Below are 20,383 nucleotides of genomic sequence, written 5' to 3'. Positions count from 1 at the left end.
AAAAGGTTGACGAATAAATGCAAAAAAGGACGTTCTTTACATGTCCTCTAGACCAAATTCTGGACATGCTCCCACAGCCTTTACACATGTAATAAAAGGGAGTCAGTACTACTTTTTAAGGCTTAAACCCTACATTTGACATGCAGTCTAAGCTGCTTTATAGTTTTTGGTAAGATTCTGTATCAATGGAAAGAACCTGATCGAGGCTCGGTAAGGACAGATAAATGGAATAGGCTTACTGTTTGCGGGTGAGAACGCTGTACACCTTATGATTGGTGGTATGCATGCTAGCCATACTGTGTGTGGGCAAGACACAGCCTCTTCTCCCTTCTGGAATAATGTGTTCTTGGTAAAGGAAATAGCTTCTTTTCACTTAAAAAAATCTTGCTAATAAATTCACAGTTTTTATAGTCAAGCCAGTGCAAAGATGAATTTTGTAATGTAAGTTCATTACAAGACCTAGCTGAAAAATACTGTACATATAATATACACCAGAAAAGACAAACAGCTCTTCTCCCAACTTCTAACATAGAGTGTACCTAAAGCCCATGCCTACACTCACCTTCCAGGTGCACTGGTTTAATTAAATATGAAGTGCCATGATGGAACTACTCTAGAGTCACCTTTTCAAGTGAAAACAGATTTTGTCTTTCTGTCTTCAAGAATGCTCTCTTGAATATCCGATTATGGAAATCGATATGTTAAAGCAGGAATATGAGTCAATGTTCCACTCCACTGAGTTATGGGTATGGGGATCACTTTTCCAGTCAATGCTACCGTGCAGTGATCTCACCTTGTAGTCACACCTTTCCTTTGAGTAGACTGAGCTCAGAGTAAGTTGGCTATGATGAGGACAACACCACTGTTCACCAAGAGGTAAATAACGATGCTAACGTAAATCACATCTTGAGCTGCGTTAACTAGATTAACCTCTCTCTGAACTGGTAGTCTGTGAATTTAGCCACTACTTCAACTGAAACAACACCTGAGGAGTAAGGACCAAGCAAGAAAAAGAAAATGGGGAAGATAAAGGCCATATCCTCAGTTCTTATCCTTAAAAAACCAACAAACCCAAAAGCTCCAGTTACGTGTAAAAGCAAGGCGTAAGTGCTTTTTTGGTCAGAGCAGCACTGGATGGACTCCACTCCTTCACGAGTGTAATACAAAAACGTGCATCGCCTTACTGGGCTGCAGGATCAATGTCACAGAAGTTAAAACAGAAGTATAACTGAGCAACATGTCGCTACAGAAAATACAACGCAGCAGATACTGACCATTCTCAGGTACAGTAATCATTTCACTCTAGGAAAGTGAATGTACCATTTTTACTAGGAATAAGAGCAACTTTCCCTAAGTTTCCAGTGTTTACCTTTAGAAAGTCAGACGATAGCCAACATGAAGAATATGAAGAAACTCCTTACATGTTTTAGGAGAGAGTTGTGAATAAAATTCCATTTTAAGAGGAAATGTGTCTAATCAAGAACATCGTTCCCATTATTCCACAACACAGGGAAATAGATGTATTCGTATTTATATTATGAATATATTTATATTTGTAAATACACTGTGGAAAATGTCTTTGCTGAATTTTTCTGCAATGTCTTCCACACTGTCAGGAAATGCCATGATTTTTTTTTTTTTCAATTCAAAACTAAGAAAAATTAGTCATTATGGCTTAATACTGAAGATATCCCTCTAAATTAAAGTCCCAGCATGTTCAGAAGATTTTCCTCTTGCATGCTTTAGGACCAGGAGGCAAATGATAGCATGCCTAACTTTCTGCTAACTGCTGTAAGAACTTGATTTTGTTCTCATACAGATTAAATGCAAAAATTCTGCAGTTCTTTAATAGTGCAGAATTGTGGCATAGAAATCAGGATTACAGTTTTCTATATTCAATGACGTAACATTGTTTAATCACTGGTAAGATAGAAGAGAACTAGTTTTCATCCATTTTCAAAATATTTGGGGCCAAAGTTTGCCCTAATACCAATCTGCAGTAAATGCTTCTGATCTGAACTCAGTTCTTGTAAACTTGCACTAGGCTTTATCCCATGAACACTTCTAGGAGGACAGTTTGGTTTAAACCCTTTGCCAAAATCCTTACTAGGAAAAGAACTCTTATAAATAAACGTTAAGTCCAGATACCATGTCTCACATTGTTGACAGACAGACACACACAATACGCACAGATTATTTAGGTACAGAATAAATGTACAAACCCCCTGCTATTTATTTTTAGCTCTCCAAAAGTGCTGTGGCTAAAGAGCTTTGACATAATCAGCCCGAAGAGATAATCCCAGATTTACTGGTTTGCAGAACATTCTTGTATTAGAAATACATCCTCTCTGATTTGTGTGTTAGGGCCAGCAATAAAAGTGAGAGGGAATTCAAATCTACCTCTAGGTTTTGTTTAATTGATGAAACTGTTTTGAATATTAAAGGAATATTTTGAAAGCCAGCATTACAAATTCTAAATGTAAAATGTTTTCCATTTGCCAATGTTCTTGTTCAAAAGATTCGTTTCACATTTTCAGAGCAATTAACAATATTTAAAGATTTTTAGGTTTTCAAACAAGTCATTGCTATCGGAGGGTAGCCAAATTTATTGCTAGAAAACAGAAACATTTGATCTGGAAATATGTCAGTAGCTTATTCTGTCTTTTTAACATTACTAAATTGCAGGACAAATTTTAGAGCCTGGAAAAACAAAACATGAGAACACAGGGATTTTTTTGGCAAAGAAATGGTAGTGAATTTTTTAAAATACCGTCATAATTACCCTCCTTATGGCTCTTACTTATTTGCATGGAAAATGATTTATTTTAAAATGAGAACTTAACCTTTTAAGAAAGGAGTAATTCAAAGGAAAAAATGTCTGCATCTTTGTTAGATTTTGAGCATTATCAAGACATGCTTTTCACCTTAAATTGTATTCTCCAGCTAGGGCCAAACTCTGGAGCCTAACAGGGAATCATGAAGAGTCTTGCAGACAACACAACTGCGCGGGATGCTGAGCTACAAAGCAGTCCTGCGGTATTCTTTGGGTTTTTTTTTCCTTTTGATATGGGACCACATCCGTAACACCTGGCTGAATTTTTCCAGTGCACCAGGGTTACTTAGCTTTAAAAGGAGCCATCTTGTGCAAGACCCATTTGTTTGAGATCTGTTCAGGAGACAAGATGCAGCCTTCAACAATTAATCAGCCAAACTCTCATAATGACCATTATTCATTAGGGGCCAAATAGAATTTAGTTGTATCTGAACTTGGAAAGACAAATTCTGGCCTCATATGAACCCTGTGCTGCTCTACCAAATTGAGCAGTATTGAAGATGAAAGTGAAAGCAGAACTCTGCTCCTATGAAGTAACACAAAACCCACGGTAGCTATTTTCCTCCCTAACTGAACATACTCAATAACCTAAGCCGTTTTATCCATAGTATTAATTTTGCTAAACTTTTAACCCTTCTTATCTTACGTTTTGTTTTCCCAAACTTTGCTAGCCCTTTAAAATGGAATAAAGCTCAGCTAAAGAGTATTGATGCTCGATGGAGCTTTTACCGATCTGTGCACGGTTGAAAATTTTTGCAAAGCCATTGTCGCGGTGTAGTACTGCTGACAACCGTAAGGCTGAGGCACAGGCAACGGCACACTCTGAAAGCTTTAACCTTTAGTACTTTCACTGTTGCTATTGACCTAATCATTAAAAAATGCAGCAAATAGCACTGCTAGATGTAGATGCAACGGGTTGGAAGGGGACATGCTCTATACTACCCAGAAATATATTCCATATTGTGCTTTTTTTAGTTTTTAGACTTACACGCATATCCCCGTGGGAGTTCTGAAGTTACTGTGAAAGGAGTATACGCCATCTGCTAGATGACTAGCTCTATGGGGGTCTGTGCGTTCCTTTGTTACACACTAGTACGCAGCCCCCATGCAGTGGTGGTTTGGAGGCTAATGAGGGCCAGAGCAACAGGAAAATAAAGAACAATGCCACTGAATGAAGATCCTGACACTTAATCCTTCCTCTAGAGGTTATATCATCTTCCCTGCTTGCTCTTGCACAGAATCTGTCCGTGTAGCTCTTTGCTGGACTACACATGGCTTTGCAAGATTTGTTTTAATCACTGCCTTTGTCTTTTGTTGCTGGGCCGTTGTTTTTGTTCCCCTTGTGCCTGGAATAGCCTTTTGCTTTGCAAGGATACCTTATTCTCTTTAAAACCCACTGTCCCAAATCTTGCACCTTTGAGAACGTACCCGGCTCTTTCATCTCTATTTTACTCATACTTCTCTAACTTGCTAATGCAAGTCTCTTGGGCCGTGGCCAACATTCCTTATGCGCCTTCTGAAACATTGCATAATAAGAAAATATACCATCTAAAATAGATCTGCACAAAAATGGAGTAGTCCTAGCTGGCACCAGGCACCTTGAAGACCTTCATGTCTTGGGTAGGGTGAGACAGAATTACCCTTCCTCGTGCCAGCAGGTGGCAATGGAGTATGTAAGGGAGTACCAGGGAGCTGCTGCTCCTGAAGGCAGACCACAGGATCATGGTGATCGCAGACCTTTTTGTTATGGCCCAGCTCCCTCCCATGAGTGTGGAGTTTAGATAAATACTCTACAGCAAGATTTGGCACACAGGATGGTCTAAATGCTGGCAGTGTGCTAATTCTGTTGCCCTCAAACCTCTACCTGGTAGTATTTCTAAATCGCTTTACAATCTGCACAAGTAGACTGAATATAATGTGTAGTTACTGGTGCTGCGCCTGACACGTTTTCTGAATGCATTCCTAATTTTATTTAGGATTGCATGATTTTTTGGGAGCAGAACTATTTCTCAGCTTTCAAGAGCCAGTGCTTTTAACACTTTGCTGTTGTCCCTTATGAATTTAAACTTGGTTAATAATTTTTTGTTTCTTCCACACCAGTGTTTACCATGAAATAAGCGCTCAGAGCTAGCACACACCTGCAGACCCACTCATGATATCTGTCATGTTTGGTATCCCCTTTGAAAACACCAGTGGTTGGAAAGCAGATGTTAAATGCCGTAAGGGGATACCAAGCCAAGCAACTGACAACTCCTGCTATTTTGAAGAGCAAATGCTGGGAGGATCTGCAAGGAATAACTTATTCTGAACTGTAACTAAAGGATTTTAATTTAGTAGATAAGCAATTAGAACAAAATAAAACAGCTGAGTGACGTTGATGCAAGTATAATCAATCAATCCTGAGAGCATCTAGGGAAGACCGTTCCCAGACATGGAACCTGTAGGCAGTTTGGGAAGGGTTTTTGTATTGTATTTATCAAAATCAGATTATCTGAAATTGAACGCTCTTTTTTTCTTTCCCCTTTTTGTTAAAATTGGTTTAAGACTGGACCCTCTTTCAAGACAACATTTCAAAAGGAACATACAGCCTATAATAGTACCCCAGGAGATGCTGGGCAGGTCCTGGAAGATGGCAGTGACCTTAACTTTTATTGGCTGTGTTAAGATCGAGAGCACTTGTCACCTCATGGAACTGTCCCCTAAGGCGACATAAATGTTTCTTGTATTTCCCTCAGGGATCGCAGAATTTGCTTGAGTATTAATTAAAGATAGAGGGATATAAAGTGAAACCCCAGAAGGCAGTCTCGCTATTTATTCCTTGATTAAACCGATTAAACACTTGTCTACTAAGAAAAATCTGTGAGCAGTTTCAGAAGGCACATATCCCTAGGAAGAAGATTTACATAGCCAAATAGTGTGCTATATCATTAAAAATTGTCAACAATAAAGAAATGGCCCAATCTAAAATAAAAACAGTAATAACAGCAGGATCTGAGCCAAGGCTGAATAAGCCCAAAGGTTTGAGTGGCAGGACATGCAAACTTTTCACAGTTCTAAACCGCTACCTGAAATCTATCTCACCCCAGTATTAGCCAACTGCTGTTACTCTAAAAGTGCTATTTTAATATATGCAGTTACTCATAATCCTGTGTCTCTAAGTGAACATCATAAAACGTCTGGTGCAGTTTATTTGCAAATGCATCAGAACATAAAGATCAGCAGCGTTAAGTTGTGTGACGAATTGTGCAACCAGTTTGCTCACTTCGTATCAGTCCTGTCTTATCATCACGGGCCTGATACCCTGATGAGATAGATGTTGCAGATTTAGGCCAAGATCACATAAGGTTTTTTTCTACCACAGCCTGGAGCATGCTCAAGGCTTACGTTTAACTACCTGTGTACTAAAATCAATCAAGGCTTAAGCGGTGGCTGAGGCCCACGCTTCAGGTGAAACACATACTGAAAAAACCTTGCTGTGCATTGTTCTGCTTCTGATGGCTCTCCCAAAACCCAGGGGGATCTCAGAACTGAGGGTGTACGTGACTTATCCCACAAGTGCCAAATCCTGCCCTAACAGGAAAATTTAGTAGGAGTCTGAACTTTCACATTTCCAGTCCTACGGATCGAAGTAACTAGATAGGTGAGAATTACACCTGTGATCACATCAGTGCAAGAGTAAAATTGCCCAGCAGAGGTAACAAAAATCAGCACGCTGATTTCAGTGGGATTTGTAGGTCAAGAGCAAAAAATAATTTCAGCTTCATGTATTTTCTCACAGAAGAAATTTTAACAGCTGCCTTATATGACAGGCCAGAGCCTGGACAGAGCGTGCAGTATCTGTGGAAGCTGAAAGAATGTTTCTCCATTTTGGTTCTTGATACTAAAAAACAAACAACCTCTCAGGAAAAAAACCTGCCCAACCAAAAGCAGCTTAAGGTCTTAACATTCTTGTATTACAAGCTCATGTTATCATAAAATCCAATGCCAAGTTTCCTAGTTTTACATCGGAGGTTATTTTCCTTATAGTCATGCAAAATGATTTCAGTGAAAATCAGAGAAACTGAATTCCCTACAACCCAAGTATCTGGCAATAAACCATTTCTAAACCATAGAAATTATCTTGAATTTTCATCTCATCCTGGCTATCTGTAATTTTCAAGAATTTTTAGTTAGCAAAATGTCTTACACTCAATCATTGCTGTGTCTTTTAAGAAGTCTTTCTTCATTCAACAGTGACTGTGAACAAAGAACAACCGGGGGCACGATTTTCGAAGAGGACTGTTACTTCTGGATGTATTTATTCCTGGTGACCAACTTGAGACACAGCAGAGAGTCATGTACTTCAGACAGCCGGCATTAACACACTGTGAAAATAAAAGTTCTCTGGGATGTCTCGAGCTGGTTATCCAAAAATCAAAAAGAAAAACGTCAGGATTACCCAAATTCATACAGTTGCATCTGAAAGTGTTTGAGCTGATGTTGAGCTGATGGATGCAGAGAGCTTTGGATCGTTATACGTTAAAAAGTAGTAATAACAGTTAGCACTTGATTAGTGCTGAGCCAGTTTTATTTCAGTATTTGCAACTTCTTGTGACTATATAACAATTCTTTCAGAGATGCAAAGTAATTGCATCTTTCTTTGAATGCAGTGAAACCAGAGAGCACTCCACGCCTCAAAATACCCATTCCTACTCACAAAACATCAAAGTTATTAAGATGGGGACACCTACAATGATGATTTTGATAACTGGTAATTTTGGTGCAACTAACTTGCCTACTGCGGTACAGGGAGTTGGGAGCAGAGCTGGTACTGGGTTCAAGCCGGGGGAGCTCCAATTGCATGTTCAGTACGGCAGATCACCGTTTTTCTTAGTTTGCTGCTCTGAAGTCACTGAAACAACCATACAGAAGTTTACTTCTAGATCAGTAGAGTACCCTTATCAAAGGAACAGCTTTTTTTTTTTTCAATTTAGCATGCAGTAAGTAAAATCAACTGTGATTTATTTTCCTTTTATGATGATACCTTTATCTCTAGTGCTATAAAACGTCAATGTTTATACTACAGAAGTCCTTCATCTATCACACATGCTTTGCTATTCTTAGTTCAGTCATAAAATCATAAACAGTTTCTGTGAATGCCCAGCTTTCAGTAAAATTAATGATGGCTCCTTCCCAAGCAAAACCAAACAAAATAGAATATTATAAAATATGTAAGTATGATATGTTGGCTTTCCAAGTGGAAGCCTGATTTGTTAGGTGTGACTTCAAAAGCTACCAGAACACGTCATGTGTGGTTTTTATTAATTGTATTTCACAAGTATTGACTTTAGGCTCCTACTTAACATGAACCAAATTCTATTCTCAGTTGTACTGGTATACTGTCAGAGCGCTTTCATTGCCTACTTTGTCACACTGAAGCACACAATGCTTCCATGTGAAACTGCTGATTTTTAGATAAACTGCTGAAAGATAATCCTAAATCAAATATTACTGTTTCCCCTTTGGTATAAGATAGGAAACATCACAGACCCTAATACATCTAAGGGAGAAGATCCCAATCTGGGAACTTTTACTTGTCTTTCAGGAAAATTTAATTTAAGATAAATGTTCTTGAGGAAAATAACAGTTAATGTGGAATAGTTGGAATCTAGTCCTACTAAAAAGCTAGAAAAACAGTGTTTACAGGGGCAAAATTCACAGCTGGTCCTTACAAACTGTATACATATGCAAGGAGTGGGTGGGCGTGGGAGGGAGAATAGCAAGGCCCTACCTAATTTTAGGTGCCAGTCTCATGATACAGAGCTGCCATATGTTAAAGGTGAACACAGTGGGAGGATGGAAGAGATTAACTATAATGGGTTTTCTGGGCAAAAATTAGTGTCCCAGCTATGCTCTTCTGTACTGTTCCCCTGTGATTCTAAACCACCAGCGTATAACCATTAATTAATTAGCATATATGATACTTCACTGGGAGAGCAAAGTTATGCGTAGACTCTTTCTCCTATTTAAAAATCAAACCCAGAAGTTACTAATTCACAAAATCCATTCAATGATAGAATACGCTTTCTGTTTGCACTGCAGCAGTGCTGTGACTTCCAGGAGGACTTTAATGCCAGAGCATACAACAAAAGTGAAATTTTGTTCTAATAGTGGTTACAACACTTCGTAAACTCAGCCAGCGTTACACCTGAACTAAACCTGGGCAAAAATAGCCACGTGACTAGCTTTAAAAGTGAACAAGAGGAACCCTCTCTTACTTACAAAACTTTTCCCATCCTAATGCCTCCCAGCTGACCGGTAAGCGCATACATGCGCATCTGGATGTAGGTGATACTTTATGAGGGCTTGTTAGCCCCTTCGTGTTTCTGGGTTTAACAGATAAAGTGTCTATTTGGGACAGGAATTTATATTAGAACATCAGTAACTCACAACAGACGAATAGCCATCTTAATAATCTAGTAAGTAAAATTAATTAATATCTAACTTTTTTACCTTATTATGTGGGGCCTTGTCAATACACTGGTCCTCCAAGTTCAAGACAGACATTGGAAAAATTGGAGAGGATCCAGTGGAAGGTCACCAAGATGATTAGAGGGCTGGAGAACTTGGCACATGAAGAAATGTTGAAGGAATTGGGTTTGTTCAGCCTAGAGAAGAGAAAGCTCAGGGGGTGGGGTGGGGGTGTCTAATCAAAGTCTTCCGACACCTAAAAGTTAGTTATAAAGAAAATGGAGGCACTCTTCTCACAAAGATGCATGGCAACGGACAAGAAGCAATGGGCACAAGTTGCTTCAGGGGAAATTCCATCTATGTTAAGAAAATATTCTTTACTGTGAGAACAACTGAACACTGGAATAGGGTGCCCAGACAGGTGGTGGAATCTCCCTCACTGGAAATATTCAAGACTTGGTTTGACAGGGCTCTGGGTAACTTACTCTTCAACAGAAGGTTAAACGAGATGACCTCCAGACATCCCTTCCAATCTAGACTTTTCCATCATTTTATTCTATGATTTTGGAGTTGCAATGGACTGCTGAAAACCCCATTAGGCTACATTCAATTGTCACTTTGAGCAAACGAGGTCAGAATCTCAACTCTTCTTAACTAAATCAGCTGATATAAACGGCGACAGAAATACCAAATGTAAATTGGTGAGGAAACAGGCACCGGTATTGTGTTTCTGTTACACGTTAATTGGTGGGGCATGAATCTGGTGCTATGTATGAATGACTTGAGCGTATTGCCACATGCAAAATAAAAGAGTGCCTGCCCTCTCCATTACTTTAAAGTACATCAGGTTATCTTAAAACATATCTGGGACCAAACTCAACCCTTACTTTCCAGCAGGAGGAAAGCACAGTTATACTAGCAATGAAGCCGATCCCTACCTTTTAGTCTACCGGTGTAATTTTTGGCCTTCTGATAACTGTTAATTTATATATTAGTAAGACACTTGAACTTGCTTTTTTTCCCCAATGCATACTGAGATGTAACTCAGAGAGGCTTACATTAGTTTGCTATTTCATGGTAAGCCATTACACGTGACCCTAATGCCTAGCACAGAACCATGCGAGTTTATGACACGCCAGCAGTCTAAAGGTAGTTTTCTCTCACTTGCCAGTACGTTGTGACTGATCTTAGCAACCTGGTTGATTGAAAATAATTTACAGAGAGTCTGAAATGATTTCCTGAATAAAAGAGGCGATTTCAAAAATTGTCTTAAGGTGAGTATTCATGGACAAGATACAGCTTTCCCTGGTAGGTACAGAGAGCTGTTCAACCCCTTAGGAATACAGCCATGTAAATGTTTTATTCATGTCAGTTATTCACATAAGTGGGTTTCACTTTAGTGTGTAACACAAGCCAGCTGGTTTGCTTCTTTTAAACTCTGATTTCTCATGCACTTCATATTGCTACACCCCCTTCAGAGATATTTATGGAAATTTCACAGCAAGCTGTCTCAAGCTTATGTGCTATTAAGATTCCATTCTGGGGTGTTTACTGCATTAGATTTATAACATATAGATTTATGGACTCAGCTACTTGATGGCTCAATAAAGCACATTGGAACTGAAGGCAACCACTAATTAAAATAATATTTGATTGTCCTTAGCATATTGTAAAACTGCTGTGGATTTAAACAGAGCCATTACAGCTTCTATATAGCCTCACAGCCTGACTGCATAATAAGAAAACTGACAATTCACGTAGAAGATCAGTTTAATTGTGGCTACGCTTCGGGAATTATAACATGTTTTTCTATCTGTTTGTATACATGGAAGTGGGCTAGTGTTGAAATACTCTTAAGCCCCTCATGGCCTTGGCTGTTGTAAACACCAAAGAATGAAAGGATTGAAATTCACAGCCACAGAGAACAAGAAGGTTACAGTATTAGTACCAGGGCTGTAAAGTATCAACTATTCTGCTAATCCCCATTTAAACAATTAGATTAAATCCCACTGAAAAGGATCAGCTGGTAAGATGCACCTCAAGCTAAGTTCCTCCTAGAAAAGGGTATTTTCAACGTTGGATAGAATTTTCCTCATGAAATCTCTACCATTCAGTGTTAGAAACAAGGGACTTGCGCAACCCCTGCTCCTTGCTCTAAATAGTTAACTTTCTCAGACTGACTTCATACACATTACCAAGTGTAGTAAGAGGTATGAATTTTCAAGCGTGCAAAAAGCCTGGCTTATGCTCTGTAAAGGCATTTGGAAACAGTGATGAAAGCAAAATAAGGAAATAGTTAAAAGGAATATTAATTACCATGATGTCTTACTGCAATGCTCACTTAATTCCATTCTAATGAACCGCATTAAGAGCTCTTAACACCACTTCAGTGTGGTGACTCCATTCGGAAGAATAGAAGTTTTTAGACAGTGGTCATGAAGGGTGATTTCATACTCTTCTCTGCAATTAAAATGGATAGATTTTCCTTGCCTCTGACGTGCAGAACTTTATAGGACAGATTACAGAAGGTAACAACGATGGAATACCTGGGGCACTGTCACCTGTAGTGCTAGGAGCACACTAAGAAGAGGGAATAATATTCATGAGTCATAAACAAACAAAGATCAGATATGGAAAAATTCCTGAAAAAGCTTTTTCATGTGAACTACTCGAATCAAATCTGTAGTTTCAGCAAGTGGTGATAACATGCAAAACATCTGGTGCTTTCTGCAAATTAGGCTTCCAGCACCTAGACTAGCTGAGATTCTACTGTTGCTAATATGCATCTTATTGTCACATCTGCAATAGTTCAGCATCCAAGTGCAGAACTTAAAAGAAATTTCTCGTGCATATTCAGGAAATCTAGCTTTCTGCTGAGTCATTGAGATAAGTACTTGTATGAGAGGCACAGTAACAAAACCAGGGAAAAAAAGAGGGGAAAATGTTTCAAGAATGTGAGATTTCTTCTGTTCTGCTGCTGAATTTTTGTTTGCTATTATTGCTAGATAATACTATCTTCAAGCTCAGTTTCCAGTTACGCAGGTATAAACCTAGAGTACTGCAAGTGTTTGACCCGGAACAGAAGCCAGCGTCCACCTTAACTTTCCAACTGTCCTGTAACGGCCCCCTCTATCAACAGATGGAGACCAAGGGAACAGTGCTCTATTTTAATAGTTGCTCTTGTATTTATTTCCATTGCTGTGAAATTTGCTTTTAATTTGCTTTCATTTCCTAAGTTATTTTTCTACAGGTTTTTTTGGTACAAATCCCATGTAGTAACCTACATCTGTCTGAAAATAAAAGCCGCCCTTTGATTAGAGCTGGAATGCAGTATCATATACGGTATGTTTGGAAACCTCTGCAGAAAAAAACATGTCTGCTTTAATACATCTAGCTCGAGGCACCACGGGGTGAGTCAAGGACAACAGAGCGGTATGTCTGAAAAAAAACCACACAAAAAAGGTCCCTGCTTTTCTTGGCTAGCTAATACATAAACGTCAATGTTATTTACGTGACTTTTATAAGAGTTTGGAATAGAAGTAATTTTATTTCACTGCAAAGATTTATTTGCTGCCTATTTGCTGCCTTTCCTGTCTTTTAGGAGACTGTGGAAGTCCACCTGCAAAATAGGGTCTTCCTGGTACCTATAAGAATTAGACAATATGTGAATTTCAGCAGCTAGAATAACTAGCTATTAATTAAACAATGATCCATGATATATATGGAATGGAGATGAATTATATTTTTCACTAATTGTTTCAATCTCTTAGAGGAATAATAAAAAAATATTGTATGAATTATTTTTCACTATATTCTGGAAAAAAACAACTGCATACTATCCAATTCACTTCCTGAAGCTTCTGGACATAAAACACGACCTACTTCTTCACGCATTTTTCCTCCAGAATCAGAGAACACAATTGAAAAAAATCTTTCCTATAGTATACAACAAATTCCTATAGCTTTTATCAAGTAGGTCTTTGTAAAGAAGCTTTCAATTACCTACCTGCAAACTATCAGCAGGATATAAACCATACTTTGGATTTGCTTAAAAAAGAATATAATCTTTTTTTTCATTTTTTGTAAATAATGAACTTACACTGCAGTTTTTCTTCTAGTCTTTCAGAAAAAGGATCGCTAAGGAAATCTTATAGTTAAGGAAAGCCAAAAAGCAAATAACAAGGGCCAAAGCTTAGTGCTTTGGGGTTTTTTTTTATTCCCCCAGATGATTACATCTTCAAATGATTACTGCTTTTAAAGCTTTTGCAGAGGCTTTCTTTATGCTCTAGACACTGTGTTATTGTAACATCTTATCAGTATCACCTTTCCTCTAGTCTCTGGAGAGTTTTGAAAAATTAGTTTGTTTGCAATATCTTCTATAAAAAAAATCACAGGTAACTCCTGATACAGACACGTTTCTGTAGTTTTTTTGTGGGGGTGCATACTAACTGCTGACTGTTGCAATGTCGATCCTGAACACCTGTCAGTGAAATTCCCTATTAGTTAATGTAAGTATTTCTAATATGCCAGCTATGAAGAGTATGGCTTTGTCTTTGGCAACCGCTTGAAAATACAGAAAGCAAACCCTACGGAAACCGTAGGTACAATTTTCATAGGGTAGAAATCAAGAACAAGAAAGAGTTTATATGCGGAACATATGCAGAACATGAGAGAAGGCTTTTGCACCTGGTGCAGCTTCAGTGGCATTATCAATGGGATAAAAGTTGCTTAACCTGCAGCCAGCGATACCGTGAAATGTCAATATTCTGTGATACTCGAGTTAGTAAGCCTCCATTTAGCATCTTAAGTGCAAAGTCTAGAGTCTAATGACTTTTCTTCTAAATGAATGGTATGGCAGTTGGAAATCTCTTGATCATTTTGTAAATACAACTAAATGCTTTTAGTCCTGTTCCTTCACCCTCTTGCAGCAACTGAACAACTTATTCCCACACAGGGGAGCAGGATATGATGTCAAAAAACCCATCAGTAAGTTTAGTTTTAGGTGAAACCAGAGCATTACCTTCTAAAAATCTAAAAGAATTCTAAGAATTCTTCCACTTCCCCAAAATATAAGGGCATTTTTAAAAATAGATACTTATACTTGTAAACTATTTAGGGGATGAGATTTTTTTTCCCCCTTATCTCCTGGGTCCATTATAGGGTCAAACACGTAACTGGGGAAGTTCTCAACATTGTAGACCAGGGTTTTCAGAGACATCTGAAGGATTGAGAGACACAGTTCTCACGCAATTTCAGTTGGATTTGTGACTAAGCCCTCTAGGACCCTCTGGACAGTGAAGTCACAAAAAACCAGAAAAGAACAAGTGATGTTGGTAATACAGATGTATATAAAACATATGACAGCTTTTGTTATTTTACTCATTTTCCATTTGTTCTAGGTTTAAAAATGCGTTCAGTTTGATGTGCTTTTATTTCAATGCTGACCCACTTTCCCCCAGAACTACTCACTTGATAAAGTATTTGATTCCATCTGCTGTATAAGCTTCTTCCCATCCGTAAGGCAGACCTAAGATGAAATGAAGAAATAAGATGTCTCTCAAAGCTTAGGTGACACAAAGAACATAGTTTTGAAATGGTGTAAGTTAGAACGCTGTAATTTCAAACCATGTCATAGAAAGATTATAAATGAATTCTTGCTATTTTTGCAATAGACAATAATATAAACAATACAATTTAATAAATATTTGCTGTGCTACAAAGCTATAAACCATTTGATGATACTTTTAGTACTAGCATTTCTCTTGTAGAAGCTGACAGTCTGGCCAAATTAGAGTGTAGCACTTAACTCTTTTTGAACTTTTTACTGTAATTTACACCTATATGAAGTGACCAAAACCCCCCCATGCCTGTGGTCTGCTGCGGTCTGTTCTTACAGCTGGTACATACAGATGCTAATAACTGTAAGAGGTAGAAGCCTGGGCAGAATGAAATCCGCTGCTGTTTGGTTTATCACCAACTTCTGTGTTTATGCATAATTCTTTGGGAATTTAGACACAAACTCCAAGGCACTTAGAGACAGATTCAGAGAAAATATGTACAGATATTCGTATATACACTTATCTATGTCTACGTATCCTGGCAAAGGTTAATTTACTAAATGCATTGCTTAATTTTGCGATTTACAGTAATGTTTCTGGGAGTTAAAGTATTTAACACTGAAAAGTTTAGCATAAATTGAAATAAATAATTCTGAAAGGGTGCCATTTTTACACACACTAAGAAACTGCGCTCTCTCTTCCCCTTTTGTAATTATCAGTCACACTAGTCTTAAAAACTCAATCTTGGACTTTGTTCTTAGTTTGAAAGTCCCGTCCATGAGAATGATGAGTAATACTTTTAGTAAGGCACTATACTATATCACTTTAAAAATTAAATTTTCATAGGAAATCTTTACCTTTTTTATTACTATTTGTTCAAAACCAAATGTTTGTAGAGGTTGAAAAGTGCTGGAGAAAGAAGCACCAGTCAATGTGCAAAAATGCTCCTGATGCATGCTTTTGTGGTACTGTAACGTATATAAAGGAAAGTGCAAGGTCCTGAAAAAGCTCCCTTTTTTGGAGACTAGAAATTTATATAAAATTAAAATATGCATGAAAAATTGTTCTGCAAGTGCTTTAGTCTGAAAGTCATCTCAAAATGTTAGTGTCTTAGGGGTTAAACTGTTTTTGCTCAAGTCGCAGTATATCTCAAAGACCAGCTCATTAGAACCATCTGCGCGCCTGCTTTAGATTTAAAACTTCCATTTGGAAAACGTGCTGGACTGCACGCACCATATGATCTTTGAAAGCTGCTTCATACCAAGGCATGCCCTAAGTGCAAACATACATTTTTTTTGGCATTTCTTTCTTAAAAGGCTCCTTTTCTGTTCTTCCACCGTCACATCTTTGTCTCTAGTGTGGTCCTTACTTCTTAAAAATCTGGAAAGGGGTAACTTCAGTTCTCAAAGATAAACAGAGTTCATTACAGCTACTGAATCATGACTTGGCACAGTGAAGCAGGTACAAACCACCCGAGAAGTAATTATACCTGTAGGCACCAAATGAAGAGCAACAAGTAAGTCTACCAAAACTCCAGAATTCGGGAACTTGAGAATTGCTAATTGTAGAACAGCACCATGATTGTTTAGTACAACTTGAAAAGCAAAAAGCACATTGGATTAATTTTTTCCGTTCACTTTTACCCCGTATTAGTCACTTATCTCAGGCTTCTTCCATTTTCAATTTAGCACAGACCTATACAATTTGTTCCTCAAAACATGGCACCTACTACCTTTGAGAGAGAATAATCCACAGCTACTTCCCCTTAAATACAAGGTAGTCGCTGCGTATCAGTTTCAGGCTCTGACTCCTATGAAGGAAGGAAGAAAAGGATGTTTTCAGTTATAAATATGCTAGACATGATCACTAGTTCTTCCTTCCTCTCCCATAAAAGATGGGACCTTTACTGAACATGGATATTTTCTAATGATTTAAATGGCAATTGGATTCATCCTTCAGTTGCTTCCATCTGCCCTGGCCTTTCCTCATTCCTGCATGCAACATTCATATCCAAAATACATGACAACGGATTTGCTCAATTATGAATAAAACCTCAGCATCTGCTCTGTGCTCACATGGATCCTCTACATCACCTGTTTCATTCATCAGTGAGAATTACACTTTTTTTCACTAGTAATTTGATTAAAATTATGTCTTTTTTTTTTCCTTCTACATGAAGAACGGTACGTAGGTAGCAATAACAACCGATGCTCTGTATTCTTTTCTTAACCATGAAGACTGTACTTTTCAAAAACACTGAATACGTTTGTAACTTATAAATGAAACTCTGGAGATATCTCCACAGCTTTATTTGCCTTTTTGACTTTATATGCATTGGATTGTGTATCCTATCCACTCTTCATATGCTTCAAAGTTCCACCTACATCTGTAGGTTTTTTAAATGCCTTTATTTTCCACATTTCTACTCTTTCTCCACTATTTTTTTCCCTGCTGTTCCCTTTACTCCTTTCCTTCACTGTTAGATTTGTACTTATATTTCTTGGTATTTCCCACGGTAGCCAGGAGGCTTCTCATGTTTTGCATCGTATTTCCCTAGACATCATCTTCACTTCCTTCAAGCTCACTTTCTCCATGAATCATTCATAAGTTCATCTACTTCCTCGTGCTCTATTTTTTCACACCCTCCAGGGTCACATTTGTTGCCTGTCCTAGGACTTGCTTTGCAAGACTGCTACGATCTCACCTGGAGTAAATGGGAGGTAAAGGAGCTCAAACAGTCAGAAATACAGTCTGAAAGATACAGGATGCAACCTGTATAAACTCTTAGGTTTCCTACATATTTATCATTTCTTCTGTGAATTGCTACAGTCTTTGATGAAACTTCATAAATAATGTATCTTGGTTGCAGCTGTCTGCATCTATCATCTTAAAAAAATTACAGATTTACAATATTTAAAAATAATTTTTCAGCAGAAAATACAGGGCTTCTTGCTATTCAAATATTTGTGATTGTTTTTCTTCTGCAAGGTAAAGAAAAGGTAAAACTGCAAAAGTAATTACGCATGCAAAAGAAAGGGATACAGTCCAAAGCATCCTCTGCCCAAATAGAATAAATAGTCTCCTGAGAGAGTGCATGTTAGCCAAAATACATTATAACCTACCATTGTTTTGTTCTGAGTATATGCATTTAATTAGGGTTAGTGCAAAAGAGATTTCTATAATTCTATGCAAAAAAGAAAATCAACAAACAACTTGCTGTTGTACGTGTACCGGTAGTGTTGCAGCTGGTCACAGAGCGGCAAGGCAGTATCCCCGGTGACTGTTTGCCCCCTCAGCTGCCAGATGCCTGCTGTGAGAACCACTGTTGTGAAGTTAACATTATATAAAGCAGAAAGGAAATGAAACCCTTGGGCAATCAAAATTTTCCTGATACTTGATAAGGTGTGGATCTCATCGATCTTTAGCTCTTCCTTGGGTTAAAAGGACAAAGGAAAGGCACCAGCATTGATACTTGGCTGGTTGCAGTAAGCAGAAGGATAAACGTCAGCCCAAATCATAAACTTGGACGAAGCGACAGACCTTGAAGGTTTTGCCTACTGTTTCCAAGACAGAATGCATATACTGTCCCTCAATAAAAGCTGCACACAGAATAATCATCAAAGTATGTCCCTAAAGGAAGAAGGGGGGAAATACAGATATTAGGAAAAAGCCTCATTTTACTGGGCAGTTATCAAACCTAGAAACTGTGCAGTCATGTAGTTGGGTGTTTTTTTCCCAGTAAGTTAGTTAAAAAATATTAAAGCAAAAGAAATGTGGAGATCAGCAGATGAAACTAATAAAGGCAGATACCATAGCATGAATATTCACTTGTCTCAAAACTGACAGTTATTTCCCTAACATCTAAACGCTGCAGTCCAAAATGTTTTATTTTTCTTATTTTCTGACAAAATTACTCGAAGGAAACGAGAGATTCAGAGACTATAGTAAGAATTGTTAAAAAATTTACTGTTCACTAGGATTCTATCTAGATTTGGCCAAAGTGGGACTATTTAGATGCTTCAAGATAAGTACGTCCTTAAGTGCTTTACTTTGGCCTTAAGGCCAGACTTTAAAACCCTGCTTCCATTATGCAGTCACACAAATACTATTGATGAATCTGAAAAGACTGCTTAGGGATAGCTGCCTACCAGAGGTGGTAATCTCACCCTAAAAACTCTTTTGTGAAGCATAAACCTATTCCCAGCAGCGTTCACAGCTTTGTCACCCGCCGTAAAAAGGATGCCTGGCTACAACTCGTTTCCTGTCAGGGCTAAACAATCTCGTGGCTGTATCGTTAAACCACTTCGTCTGGAATTAATATGAAGTATCAAGCTTAAGGGATGTAATATCTGTCTGGAATTCCAAAGCCGCATAGTACAAGTATTCAGTTTCACCATGAACACATTCTTTGACCAACAACAGAAATGAGGATGTCTTTTTTACATATCCTTTTACCTAGCTTGACTTTTCCAGTTATACATATTTTTTTAAGTAAGAGAGCATGAGCTAGCTCAGAACTACCCTTTATTTACCTCCTTATAATTTATTTATATTTAATATTAGATACTCAAAAATGACGACGTTTCTTAAGAAATAGGAATTACCTGCTAAAAGGATTTCTGATACACAAGATTTGCTAAAGGACATTATAAACAGTTTTCTCCGTCACTTGATAAATGCGGTTTTGAATTCTGATCTCTTTTCAATATCCACCAATTCAGCTCTTATCAACACTTAAGCCTTCCTCATGTGGCCTCAATAATAATGCAAAATCTGTCAGTTAAGATCCCCAATGCCTCTGGCTCTTCTCTTTGAGCTATCTAGGCAATGCAGAGGATGGAAAACTGAAGATCTGACTTGCTGGTCTTGGACTCCTGAGTGCTACTGGAATACGGGGATATCCCAGATACGAGACTGGAGGTATCATACGATGCGAGATCGGCAGAGGAACTCCTCCGCGAGTTTCGCAATTTGACACAGCTAAAGAAAAATTCGTGGAGAAATATCCAGCCTTGTTTGTCGAGTGTGTTCAAAGGCGTGCAGGTGTAAAATGGCCCTCTATTTTTTGAGGCTGTCAATAACATATACTGTATTTTACTGCTTATTTGTGAATTAACTATAGAAACTCAGGTTCAGAAAAACAGCTTTCAGAAGTGAGCATGCACTTCTGGCATTTGCTTGTGTGCCACTTTATTCTTTAGACCGTTTCAAGTGCTCTTCCCACAATCAAATGTGTTTCATTTTATGAATAATACTCTGCTAAGAGGACATTCCATTCCTTCCTTTCACGTATCAAATTCCATTTTAAAGAAATTGTTCTTTTTCTTTAATTGTTGGTGATTTAATAAAACAAAGATGGAGCAAGTAGTTTTCAAGTGGAGGCATCTGGGAAATACTAGCAACTGAAATTTATGCTAATTTAGCGTATGATGGGCAGATTGGCTTGTCTCCCTTCAGTCTTGTTCCTAGAAACCATGCTTCAGGAAGAATATTTTTCTTACTTTGGATATTCAGGGCATGGTGCAAGATGACTTTGTGTTTT

General features: G+C 38.1%; 1 protein-coding gene across 6 annotated transcripts in view; it reads right to left on the bottom strand.

The window, feature by feature from the left end:
- Positions 1-20,383, bottom strand: part of STXBP4 (syntaxin binding protein 4) — a 75,989-nt gene that overhangs the window by 4,612 nt on the left and 50,994 nt on the right. For all 6 annotated transcript variants that reach the window (XM_076353857.1, XM_076353862.1, XM_076353856.1 and 3 more), the window contains one exon: positions 14,753-14,810. In XM_076353857.1, coding sequence (XP_076209972.1) covers positions 14,753-14,810 — 58 coding nt within the window. The remainder of the gene's footprint in view (positions 1-14,752; positions 14,811-20,383) is intronic.

Source organism: Aptenodytes patagonicus, chromosome 16 (genome assembly GCF_965638725.1).
Source record: "Aptenodytes patagonicus chromosome 16, bAptPat1.pri.cur, whole genome shotgun sequence".
Classification (NCBI taxonomy): Eukaryota; Metazoa; Chordata; class Aves; order Sphenisciformes; family Spheniscidae; genus Aptenodytes; species Aptenodytes patagonicus.
Note: the sequence above shows the minus strand (reverse complement) of the source record. Positions and strands in the feature narration are given on the sequence as shown.